General features: G+C 44.5%; 1 protein-coding gene across 1 annotated transcript in view; it reads left to right on the top strand.

Annotated features, from left to right (window-relative positions):
- kcnn1a (potassium intermediate/small conductance calcium-activated channel, subfamily N, member 1a) overlaps positions 1-13,183 on the top strand; it is a 43,199-nt gene that overhangs the window by 28,523 nt on the left and 1,493 nt on the right. Inside the window, exons 5-8 of the mRNA XM_076021032.1 lie at positions 8,369-8,510; positions 9,256-9,366; positions 9,561-9,688; positions 12,357-12,426. Of these exons, the coding sequence (XP_075877147.1) occupies positions 8,369-8,510; positions 9,256-9,366; positions 9,561-9,688; positions 12,357-12,426 (451 nt within the window). The remainder of the gene's footprint in view (positions 1-8,368; positions 8,511-9,255; positions 9,367-9,560; positions 9,689-12,356; positions 12,427-13,183) is intronic.

The raw sequence follows: 13,183 nt of genomic DNA, 5'->3' as shown, positions 1-13,183 counted from the left end.
AAAAAAAAATACAAAATCCAATCTCAGCGAGGTTTGAAGGAGGAGCAGGGTGGCACAACGGACAGCGGCACCACCTTCTTCCAGCCGAGGAGGCTGTTGAGCAGCTGCAGGAGCTCAGAGAAGAGCCAGTCGGTGTGTCGGCAGCACTTTGAAGCAAGCGTCTCTTTGCTAAATGTTGTAGGCCAGTCAGGGCTAGACTGCAAGGAGGAGGTGGAGGAGGTAGAGGAAGGATGGGAGGAGAAGGGGACGGAGGGAGGGAGGCAAGGAGAGAGGGAGGAGGTGGACGTTTGTGCTAAAATGGAGCAGCTCCTTCAAGTCACCTTCCATGAATCTGCCAGAGGGCAATTTGTCTTCTTTCATTTTTATTCTCTCTCGTCTCTCGTCTCCCCTTATGCAATTGTTATGGATCCCCCCCCAAAAAAAGTATCTTTAGCTGCAACGCCAAAGATTTGCCGACGAGCAAAAGCCTCTCTGTTCTTCGTCTTCTCACATTACCATCCCATTATGTGTCTCCCCTCACCAGAATGAATTAAACACTGTTGTAATGGGGCTGACACCACTTTTTTCTGCCCTGTCGCCTACAAGTGCTCTAGTTGTCTGCTCATTTTGCTATCTTCTTTTTTAGCCCAACAGCAAGTGGGAAGAGCTTATTTCTAGCAACACATGATTTTAGGATGTCAGGCGTCAGATTTCGGCAAGAACATTGTTTTTAAAGGCCCAGCATGTCGGATTTAGCAGCACCTAGTGGCAATAAAGCACAGTGCAAGTCAATGAAAACTTTGATCTTTGCATTGATCAAATTCACGTGGCCATGCTGTGGTCTTAGTTAATAGATACGAAGTTGTCCTTTTGAAATATGCATGCATTCTGTTGAGGTTTTTGTCTCAACTTCAGCTTCCATCAAGAAAAAATACCCACCTGTTTTCTGTCGTCCTGCTTGTCCTTTAGGATAGGAGCTACAACGATTGGATAAAATCACAAACCCAGATCAAAATTATGATCTGGACTACTGTAGAATCATGGTCGCAAAATATGGCCACTTCCTGCTCCTGCTTAATGTCCATAAAAGTGCTGAGTATTTGCAAATGAACCCAAAGGGATTATTGACATGTACTTTTGCATTTGCAGTTTTCTGCCACTAGATCCTTTAAAACGTTACACACTGGGCTTTTAAAATGTATCGTAATCTAATCCGAGGTGGCAGTGCTGGGTCTCACCAACTGGATGTCTTCACCCTCCACTCACCCCCTCGCTCCCTTTTGTGGTAAACATCAAAACAGCATGCCAGTTTTCATGTTTACGTTTCGCTCCCATCGCGCCAGATCTGGGGAAGAAAACTCACTGCCCAGGTGGGCGGGGGTTAACAAACAAAAAAGAAAAAAGAGGCGCTTGTTTCCTGAAGTGCTGTGTCTTGACTTGTTGAAAGCGTCGCCAGTCAAAGGGCAGCCCGGCGCGAGACGTGAACGAGCATGGAGTCTACCTGTGGGGGAATGAAAGGCAGACAGAGGCCACAGGCCCGCGGGCAGGGAGGGATGCTCATGCAACAGTCAACGCTTCCACATTTTCCTCTTGATGCGCTCGATCTCGGGAGCTAACTTCCCTCGACTAAGCCGCTGAGCTGAGCTGCTTTGGCTCATGAGGGCTCCCTCCCCTTCCCTCTCGCGCCCCTGACTGATCCTCTGCAGATTTCTGTCCTGTGCCCATCTAACATGGCATGCTCTGCAGTGTATCCTCACCCCCCGCCCTTACCCCCTAACACCCCAGCACCCCCTCCCCTCACCCCTTATCCATAGCCAGCAGGCCTAATCTCTCACTTTCACTCTTGCATGCCGTGCCTTGCCTCGCCTTCCTGGTTTTTTCTCCCTCCCCCACTTTTTTTTTCAAATTTGTTACTCTTATTATATTATGATCCAGTGCTCCTCAGAAACATTTGAAATCGGGGGAGGGGAGAGTGTGTATGATGTGAGACTGCTGTTTCTCACCTCGGCTTCTCTGGTGAGTTCCCAGTGGGCTGTGTACCAGATGAGCTCTCTGTAAAAAAGTGAAACTGTCCTTCTGTCAGAATGCAGCTCCAGATTTTCTGCTGCTGCTCCTACGCTGGACCTGCACCAAAGGTCTGGCGTCCCGGTTCGTTTTGATGTTTAGGAACGTTGTGCTGTCATATTTCGCACGGCAACAGGCATATCTACATATGCATAATTGTGACCCATGCAAATACGACAGAAGGCAAAAAGTTCAGAAGGCCACAGTGCAGGTGTTGCAATCAGAGGTGACAAAAGTATTCATGTTCTGTACTTAAGTAAAAGTATGAATAATTGTGTAAAAAAAAAAAATACTCCAGTAAAAATAGTGATTCATCTCCTTTACTCAAGTAAAGGTAAGGAGTACAGGTAAGAAAATGTACTTCAGTGAAAAAAATAAAATAAAAATGAATAACCTGGACTGAACTGAGCAGAGGTCTTGTGTAAGCATCTGGATCATTTTTTAAAAGCTTTGCTACTTTTAATACTATAATTTCTTTTTCTTATTCAGCTGCAACAAAACCAAACTGATCAGTCATAGTTATGACCAGTGAGACAGTTTTGGATGTTTACACTTTTAATAACTACAACCAATGTTATTTACTTCATAATATTAAGTGAATTGTTTTTAACAGAGTTTGTAACCTAACGAGTGTGTTTATCCGATGCAAGGAGTAGAAAGCACAGATAATTGTTGTACAAATGTATAGGGTAGGCGTAAAAACAAATTAGAAAAAGAATTACTCAAGTACAGAGACCTGAAAAACCTACTTAAGTACAGTAACAAAGTAGTTACTTCTCACCTCTGGTTTCAATATCTGCATTCACACCTGCTTAAACTCTGCTTATGTTTGAAGCAGCCTACATGTGCAGATTTCTTTTGAACCTGAAAAATAAAATGAGGCAAAAAGCATTGTTGCTATTGAGCAGCAATAGCAACAAACTGCAGGCCCAGATTAGGTTCTGGCAGAGGAGGGTTGTCTGAAGCGTTTTTAGGGTTTGCGCAGAATGTTACTGTGTGGAATTGTTGTTTCTGTAACCTTAAGTAGCCTCAGCTTGACAGATTGTGGGGTGAAGTTAAATTCATGTCACATGACGCTGTGCTGAATGGCTTCGAGAGAGTGAACAGTGATCTGACAATGTCAGGGTCTATCTGATCCAGCTGCCTCAACTAACCGATATCCGGTTTAATATCGGATTTGTTTCCACAGGTCAAGGCCTGAATCCGATCTAACAATATCCAAACCATAACGTGCATTTTCTTTTCTGCTTTCACGTCCATCTGTCCAACAGCACCGGTGTGAAGCTGGCAGACAGACTGACACTCCACCTTGCGACAGAGCACAAAGTGATGCTTCAGTCATCGGTGATGCACTTTTTGCCTCCACACTCTGTTAATATTGAACTCAAGAGCGTCGTCTCTGAATCAAGCAACTCTCCCATTTTCCTAAGTTCTCGCGTAATTAATTTACTTTTTTCCCGCCAATTTTTTTTGCATCGAGAGAATACAACCCACAACTGACTCCGTACCCCTCCGAACACTTTTATGAATCAGCAGCTGATGGGGAGCCAGAGTTCTGGGATTAGAGCTGACAGCATCCTTTCTCTGCTCGTCTCCACTTTTAGTTGTGTTTTGTCAGCTGCATAATGAGCCTCTGCTCCACGGAAGTCCATGTGTCTCCCGGCAGCAAACAAAAGGGCGAGCGGCCGGTTGGAGAATCCCCCACACGCTGCAGAAACACGTCTCTGTGTTTCCAGGCAGCGAAGAGAGACGCACGGTGACACGGTTTCGGATCAGCCTCAAACTAAGTGTTGTGTTGTGGGAAGAGAGGTGCAGTAGATCAGGTGTGTCGGTGAGACCAGCAGAAGAAAGGCTGCAGAGGTGTGAGTTTCAGTGGAGGTGGAGCGGCACTAGCGTTTTCAAAGCGCCTGGTGGGCTTGGAAGGCCGAATACTTTGCAGGGAAACAAGCTGAATGCACTTCTGGAGTAAATCGTGCACGACTTCTGAGCTCCTGTTTGTTCTGTTTGGTGGAACTGAGTCCAGTTTTTTGAACAGATTACTGTTAATCTAGTTTCCAGTGCAGGATGTTTACTTTCACAGTGCTTCCAGAGTGGCTACAGGGACACAACGACAGCCTTTGACCCAAAGACCTGAGGCCTTTCATTCTTCCTTTGTTTTGAGAGTGAGAGGTTTGCTCTCATCCTAAATCTGAAAGCGTTAACCTCCAAAGGACATAGAAAGATTGTTGAAACAACGTCAGGAACTTTCCACAGTCTGTCTTTTAAAAGGGGAGAAGTCAAATTCGATCATTGTTGTCAACATGGATCTGCAAAGTGTCACTCCACACCAAGTCGCCACCACCTGCTTGATCTGAGGTGCGGGGGTATTATTGCGACATCATATTGGCCAAATGAAAAAAACCTGTAAGAATTTATCTAAATAGCAAAGCGAGCACAGCAGGGGTTTTCTTTTGCCTATTGGCACCATGTGGAACTGCTTCTTTGTATTTGGTCATCATGAGTCACTGTCACACAGAGTCCCTGACTGATGTTTTATTGAGACGTGATGCCGAAAACACGAAGCATTTGTAGAGTTTGATGGGTTTTTTTTAATAAGGCATTAAAATCTAATTTAAACATGAATACAGTGATTTAAAAACAGTTGACCTAACATGGCTCAGTCAAGTTAATTTTTGTTTTACATTTTTTCAAACTTATTACTATGTATAATGCGCATTACATTATAAGCTGCAGCCGAGTTGGTGCTAGCTCCTGCCTCTGCAACTGGCTTTGCTGTGAAGAAAAAAAAAAAAAAAGGAAAACTGTTGAGTTATATATATGTGTATATATATATATATATATATATATATATATATATATATATATATATATGTATATATATACATATATATATATATATATATACATATATATATATATATATATATATATATATATATATATATATATATATATATATATATATACATATATATATTCATATATAGATAGATATACAGTATAATTCGGTCATCATCACTTGGAGCCTAATCTGCTCATGTTTGCCGAGACTAACAATCTCCCAGTGGAGCATCCCGACACATTTGTCCCCGTTCTCAGGCAGCGCTCAGATTCATTCATTCACTCTACAAAACTGGCTCCTATTCTGAAAAACATTTTAATTTGTGTGCGAGAGCCGCAGAAGGAAGCAGCGTTTTAATTTGGCAGAAGTTGTTTGCTTTGCTTGTAACAGCTGACCAGGGGAGGAAATTGCAAATGGAGGCAATGAGTTGATATGATTGTGCACGTATTAGTTTATACAAGAGGTACCTGGAAACGTGCTTACTTGATGTAGCGAAAGACCACACGTTCCTGCTTGTGTTCTGGTGACTGTGAAAAGGCTGCATATTTAATGTGTTCAAACTTTGCTTTTTATTGATGAGTTCCAATGAGTAATGTGAGTGAGGTTGAGGGGGCATTTCAATGCCATAAAACGTTAATTGGAGGTGAAACATTTTCTCGACTGTGGTTGTTGATGGTTTTGGGCGACGCACTGTGAGAGCCACTTGTTGTTCCAAGTTTCTGTTGACCTGTTGAGCTCCAGACTGGCTGCGGGTCTTTCAACCTGTTCTGTGTTCCCTTCTCTAACTACCAGTGTCGGCGGTGTCAACGTTTCAGATCTTAATTTCGGCGTCCTGAACGCAGCTTGTTTTCAGCCACAGCAGGGAGGGCTGAACAGTGTCGGGGGAGGGAAACAAAAACCCACTGCACCAGGCACAACACACAACTTGTCCTGGCGTCGGTTCAAAGTGGTGCCAGCTCTTCTCCATGCTCTTCCAACACCTGACACAGTATATTGAGAGCCCCTAAAATGTTATCGACCGCCACCACTGTGCCTCTGTCTTGACTTTCACTTTGCCGTCACCCTGCCTTTTACCTCAGGGAATATGCTTTTATAAATGATGAGCCCTTTAATTGCACTGCCCCGGGTAATAAGTCAAGGAAGCGTTTTAGACACCATCTGCATTATTTCTGTGGTCACGCAGTGGAGGGGTGGAATTCCAACATTATTCCCCTTGGTGCCAAAAAGTGCAGCATATTTTAAACAGGATTTATTGTCTGCTTGCCTTTAAAGAGCCAATTTGGGTCTTTTCCAGAGATCAAAAGGCAGGAAATTAAATCATGTGTTTCAGTTCTTTAAAATCATACACAGAAAGGCCCAGGACATGAATGTAGATGCTTCATTGTGACTCCGCCCTAGTGGCTGGTGGCTAAAAATAAATAAATAAATAAAAGGATTTAGCAAAACAAAATATTTTTTGTGCTATAGCTGGCACGACAAAAAGTAGGGCATTTTCATCCGCTTGCAATTTCCTCCCCCAACACCAGGGGCCACTAAATCTCTCCCCTCGGGCCTTTAAAGGGATTTGAAAAAACGAAAACAATATCACGACGTCCGTCTCTTCTAATCAAACCGCTGAGCCACTCAATCAAGCGAAGGCCTGTGGCAGCGAGCGCAGGGGTGGCTGCTGGAGTGTTGCTCCGCAGGTAAATAGAGACACAGGGTGTCGCATCCAATGAGCGTCCAATCCCCGCACGGTGCTCACAAATGACGGCCCGGACCGCTAGAGGCGCAGCAGCCAGCCCGAGCGCTCCCCTCCAGCTGACCACGCCGCAGCGTTAGTCCGAGGAGGCTTGTCTCATCTCTAAATGGACCCCAGGTTGCTCAACCCATTGCTCCCCTGCTCTCAATATACTGGCTTCTGCAGCATGCAGGATACAGACACGTGGTTTTTTTGTTGTTGTTTTTTTGTTTTGTTTTTTACTCCGCATGGTGTACAGACTGCTGCTCTGCATGTCATCGAGGACGCTTGGGACCCACAGACTGCTGCACACTTTTTTCACAAACAAACAAGTGCTCATTTGTCACATTCTTACCTTGCTTTGAGCATGAGAGTGAGAGTTTGAAGGCAATGTGCAGAAAAGGCATGACGACACCTTTTTCTGAAAACTGTCTGGGAGGAGGTTTCTGCTAAATAAATAAACAAGCTGTCACCCTTTGTGCGACCTTGGGTGTCCCCAACTTTCTGCGCTCACCTTGCAGGCAATTTCTCAAGTCACAAGTCTTTCCAATTGAACGATTGGCCCTTTCTGTGAGAGAAGACTCGAACAAATACCCAGAAAGCACTTCTATCCAGCAGGCTTTGTCAGAAGCGCGTGAGCAAGATGTTGTCCTGTAGCCTCAGAGATATTTTCTATAATTAATATTTGATGCAAAGTCCAAAAATAAACCTCATCTCCTCCTAGACAGCCCATTGGGAATAATGGGATGAGTTGAGTGAGGGGTGCGTGGGTAACACAGATTTGCCTCTGTGATGGACTTTTGTCTTGCTGGGAAAAAAAAGAAGAAAAAGAAGAAAAAAAGCTGTGGGAATGTCATCATCAATCCAGCTTTTTGTACTGCGTGTGTGTGTGTGCATGTGTGCGCGTGCGTGTGTACGTGCGTGATTGTTTTAATAGGAATATCTTTGCACATGCACCGTGTGGGCTTTTGTACTGAGAATTCAAGCATGGCTGTCGGCTATTTTCAGCAAAACAATATGTTTGAAGTAAAGATTTGCATCGACGAAACCTTTTCCAGGGGTGTCGTCGCACTCCGAGGAGATGAGCAGCAAAAAAATAAATCAATTAAAAAATGTCTAAAAAATAACTTACCCATAGGGGGAGTTGAATTTGGCAAGGTTTCTTGTGCATCTTTTTTGTGGATGCACTGGCATTTCATTTATTCAGCTTTTTATTATTTTTTGTATAACTGTGACATGCAGTGATCTTTAAGAGCGGGTCCAGTTCCTCAGTCCCATTTGGTTTCAGCACTTCACACACCTCCACATCTTTGTTGCGACGCTGAACATGAAGCAAATGTTCACTGGTTGAACTCACTCGCTCACTCGCTCACTCGCTCGCTCACTCACTCACTCACTCACTCTTCACGCACATGCATTTTTTCTCTCCGTGCCCTCATGTCTGTTCATTTTTCCCACCGTCCAACACATTTCTCCTTCAGACCAATGAAAAGCTCTGAGAGTGGAGGTTAATTCTGGAGTTTGCTCCATTTGATAGACTTTCACTTTTCTTTAGCGTACAGTTCAAGTGGTTTCACCAGGCAGCTGAAACACATTGGCACGTTTTATTTACTTCACCCAGCGCCTGTGTTTTTGACCGACGCACCACCCACCTCACCCACCAGCATGCTCTCGTCCGTGTGTCCTTCTGCTGATTGACTGACTGTGTGTACCCTCCTCCCCCCATCCCCCTCCCACCCTCTTTTATCTCCTCGCCGCCTCAGGTATCACGACAAACAGGAAGTGACCAGTAACTTCCTGGGAGCCATGTGGCTCATTTCGATCACCTTCCTCTCCATCGGCTACGGGGACATGGTGCCACACACGTACTGTGGGAAAGGCGTGTGTCTGCTCACAGGGATCATGGTGGGTTTCCCTTTCATCCGCACCACACGCACACAGCTCTGCCAAGAGCCACTGGAACTGGCTTAAAAACCGCCTGAGCACGAGCCCAGAGTGTTCACTCGCTGCCAGCCGCAGTTAGAGGGCCGGCAAAGTGGAGTGCACGGAGGAGAGTGTTTCTTTACACTAGGTTGCAAGAATTTAGAAAAACAATTAAAGGACCTGATGTGTAACAGTTCAAAGAGATCTTCTGACATAATATGAGTACTTTTGAATGAATAATAAATAGCTCTCATGTTTTGAGTTAATAATGATGATAAAAAGTGTTTATGTTCACAAACAGAGGAAGTTCCAATATTGTTTGTGCTGTAGATTGTTCAGGTGTGATTTTACTGTGACGTCACAGCTGGTGTATGAAAGACCTGAGATTGGGTAGATGTTTATTTGTCTACTTTCTTACCATTAGGTGGCGGTAAATTGTAATTACTGGGCATTTAAGAATTCCAGGTGTTTTTTTTAATCAACAAGTCTAACTCAAACTAGTCTGAAGTGTCTAAACATAAAACAAACCCAAAGCGAAATGTTGCCTGATGGCTGATTTGACCCCTAACACATACTTGCTTTTATTCGCCATCTTATTAGTGTTATTATTTATTGGTATATTTTAATCCTGAAGCCTTTTCAGAGGCCCATGATCAACTCCTGCTCTGCCTTTTGTTTGCTCGAAAAGTGTTGTTGTGCTCACCTTGAACGCGTCTTTGTGTGACAGGGAGCTGGTTGCACTGCGCTGGTGGTTGCAGTGGTGGCCAGGAAGCTGGAGCTGACCAAGGCTGAGAAACATGTCCACAACTTCATGATGGACACACAACTCTGCAAACGAGTGAGTCAGCGCTGCGTGGTGCAGACTCGGTTGGCCCCTGGATGTGTCTGCAGGACCTGTTTGCAAATATTCTTGCAGCATAATACTTTTTTTGTGATTTGTGATTTCAAAAACATTTTATTTTATTTTATTCTAGGACATTGTTGTAGCAGATTGTTGTTTTTTTCAACGTCTCCCTCAACCTCGTCCTCCAGGTCAAGAACACAGCTGCCAATGTACTCAGGGAAACATGGCTCATCTACAAACACACCAAGTTAGTCAAGAAGATCGATCACGCCAAGGTGCGGAAACACCAGCGCAAGTTTCTCCAAGCCATTCACCAGTAAGTCCCACCCTCCTCTCAGCTACTGTTTGAGTCAAAAATAAAAACCGTTAGATCAGATAATAAATGGGAATAAAAAAAAAAGAACAGGGTAACGCTGCTGTGCGAAAGTAGCAGCCAGGGAGAATCACCCAGAGTGCCACACAGGAACCAGTGCGTCCTTGCAAAAAGAAAAGCTTGGAATTTATCATTAATCTGCTGCTAATGTCTGAAATACAGTGGAAAGGATGAAGACGTTCATTCCCCTTTGATTGTGATACGGCGCACATGTAAAGTCCTCGATTCTACTTTCTCTGCCCTTCGCTCTTTCACACACACACACACGCAACACAGAGACAGACACCAAGCGCTACTGAGCGCACGCACCTCCCTTCTTCCTCCCCCCGCCCCCCTGTTCCTCTGGCCCCTCCTCCCCCTTTTTTACCCCGTGCTTACAGTGACAAGTGTTAATGGTTTCACTCGTTTCGTGAATGTCGTGGGGTTAAAACTGTATTGTGTTCTGTCTTTGTTTTGCTCTATCACCGCAGAGCTCAGAAGTAAGTTGAGTCTTCTATGTATCCTCCTCCTCCTCCTGTTTCCTCAACATCCTCCACCAACGTCTCGCTCCATGTCTACGTTTGACATGCATGAGAAAAAAAGCATTTGTTGAAAAAAAAAAAAAAAGCAACAAAGGTGTTGGATGCCGAGTTGTTTTTCATGTATTTTTTTCCACCATGATTTAATTCTTTCTTCAGTGTGTCATTTCCTCTCCTCGCTCCCTCCCATCCCTCCTTCCACAATATGAATGGAGTGAGAAAAAGAAAAAAAAAACAGCGGAGAAGCATCAGCATCAGCATTTTTTACCCCTTCAACAGTCGCTTGTTTGGAGAGAACGTGTGAACGAGAGAATCTTCTGGTGTTGGGTGTTGAGTTCGTGATCGTCTGGGATGCACTGTGCGCTGTGGCCCATGATTAATATAGCTGCTCCCGAGGCTTTATTAACCCCGCATCATCAGAACTCATCCCACACGCTGCTGGTGGTTTTTTGATGGCGTAATCGCACAAACCGCTCAGGCTGAAACGTCGCGTTCAAGGCCAACCGGGTGATGACGGAGGAAATATGCATGGATATGGTTTGATGTAGCCATAGAAAACTTTTCTAATAATGAGCTTTAGCATTTACCAAAAGAGCAGTTCAATAATGACGCCAGTCAAGTGAGACAACTCTGACGAGCATTAGCCACAGTGTGCTTTCTTACCATTAGATGGTGCTAAATCTTACACGCAGGGCCTTTAACCTTTACTTTTTGCTTCTCTTCCTGAGATGGAATGCGGCCGCCTCGTGACCCCGCACGCAGGGTCGTGGCTGGCCTGCTAATGAGCCAATGAGTCTGTTCTCCGATAAGCCGGCATAAAGTGGGCAAACGTGCACGAGGCTGCTCGGGTGGCCCCCCGCGGAGACGCTGCCGTTAGCAAGCAGCTCTGACACGCTGGTTTGCGCGCCAGTAAGTGCCCTTGAATGTCGTCCCGTCTCACTGTTTTCGCCAAACGGGGAAATTCTCCTCTTCCCGCTCGCACGCGGCGCTTCCAACGTGCCGCCCGCGCCAACAGTGACACATTATTCGCCTCGACGCTAACGCTTCCTGCGGTGCCGTAATGTGTTTGATTGGAGATAAAGGGACACGGCGCCAAAGGCATCACAAAAACACATCCGACGGATCGCTGCCACTGAGTTGGTGTGTGTGTGTGTGTGTGTGTGTGTGTGTGTGTTTGTGTGTGTGTGTGTGTTCAGTGTTGTCTTTGGACCATTTATTTATGGCACACTTTTAAATCTGCTTCCAGGTTTTGTGCATACTCTCTCTCGCACACAGACGCACAGACACACACACACTCACATCCCATCGTGCACAAAGCCACTCACAGCCGCTGCACGCTACCGAATGACCAGTGTGTGTACATGCACTGACAGAGGGCATGTCATTGTTTCTGTTTTGATCGTCTGGGAAGGAAAAAAAAGGAATGTTTTGACTTGAGCAGGAATATGTTTGGGGTGTGTGTATGGGGAAGTTGTTCTTTTCTGGAAGCATATTGCATTCTTTCTGCTAAAAAAAACAACACAAAAAAAACACAACATGTTTTGTCAAAGCGACTCGCTGTTTTCAGCTTCACGCTGAGGGTTTCCTTTGACTCTGAACTCACAGACAAATGAGATCAGGGTTGCACCGAGATCAGCTCTGTATGAAAACTATTTTTCCTCAACAAGAGAAAGACGAGGCTCTGACAAAAATAACAAAATGTTTCTTGTATTTTTGAAACAAGTGTCGTATGCTTCCACAACTTTGCATGATTTGGTTGATACAGCATTATTGAAATGAGCAATGCCTGTGTACTTATATATATATAGATATGCATATATAAAGTCATGTATGTGTATGCATATGGATACAAAAAAGTTTTTTTTTTCCATTTTTTGCATGCAGGCTATCCACTCTGTTTATGCAAACATCATCAGCCTGATTGAAAGCTATGTGTTGTTGTTCCTCCTCCCTCCTGTCCTCTCATGCACCGACCTGTCTCCTCTCCTGGAAACCACTTCCTGTCCATCTACTATCCTCCTCCTTCTGCTCTCTTTCTCTTTGTGTCTCCCTCATCCTTCTCCTTCCTTTGCCCCTCTGCCTGCCTCCACCAGACTGCGCAGTGTGAAGATGGAGCAAAGGAAGCTCAATGATCAGGCCAACACCTTGGTGGACCTTGCAAAGGTGAGTTTTCATGTCTGAACTTGAAGGCTCCCATGTTACATCTTAGCTTTTCATAGCGGGCTCAAGAGGCAGGACGTTACATGGGGCATCCCTGCTGGGTAGTGATCAGATAGGAATCAGATTTTTTTTAAATTATAGATATCAAGCATCTGTTTAGCATCTTTAGCCATCACACTTCAGTTTTAACCTCCTGCTAATTGGGAAGCTTTCCTGGACATTCCACAAGAGGTAATTAGGGGGCGGGGCCAACACCAGGCTGGGGATGAAGAAGAAGAAGAAGAAGAAGAAGAAGAAGAAGACCTTTATTTATGGAGATGCCATTGGTTTTCATTGCATTTCAGAGGTAAAAACACTAATTGTGGTTATGAAACACTGGTTTCCTTCTGTGGCTTTGCATTAGTTTCACTTTGGTAAAGACTTGAGGGACTGAAATATTTGTGTCTACAACATGGCAGCAGAGACAATTTAGACTAAACCTCTCCTGATGTTTTTCAGCAGCTTTTAAAGCGCCAACAAAAGTAAAATCCACTTTAAAAAAAATATGAAATTAAATAAAATACCCAACACACGACTCGCCTGAGTCTTAACGGAAGAATAATGTGCAGATCAAGCAAATACATTAACAAAAGACTGCTGCATCCGCTGGGGAACAATAAGCTTGGCAATAATAGAGACGCATGTCTTTTTATGAATGACTTATGTCAGCCATATACAGCAGGCATTAAAGGCCCTCCCCGGCAGTAAATGGAGGGGAGAC

This window comes from Nelusetta ayraudi, unplaced genomic scaffold (genome assembly GCF_046127955.1).
Source record: "Nelusetta ayraudi isolate G7.1 ecotype Tasmania unplaced genomic scaffold, CSIRO-AGI_Nayr_v1 ptg000011l, whole genome shotgun sequence".
Taxonomy (NCBI): Eukaryota; Metazoa; Chordata; class Actinopteri; order Tetraodontiformes; family Monacanthidae; genus Nelusetta; species Nelusetta ayraudi.
The sequence above is the reverse complement of the archived record's forward strand: the minus strand, read 5'-3'. Positions and strand labels throughout refer to the sequence as shown.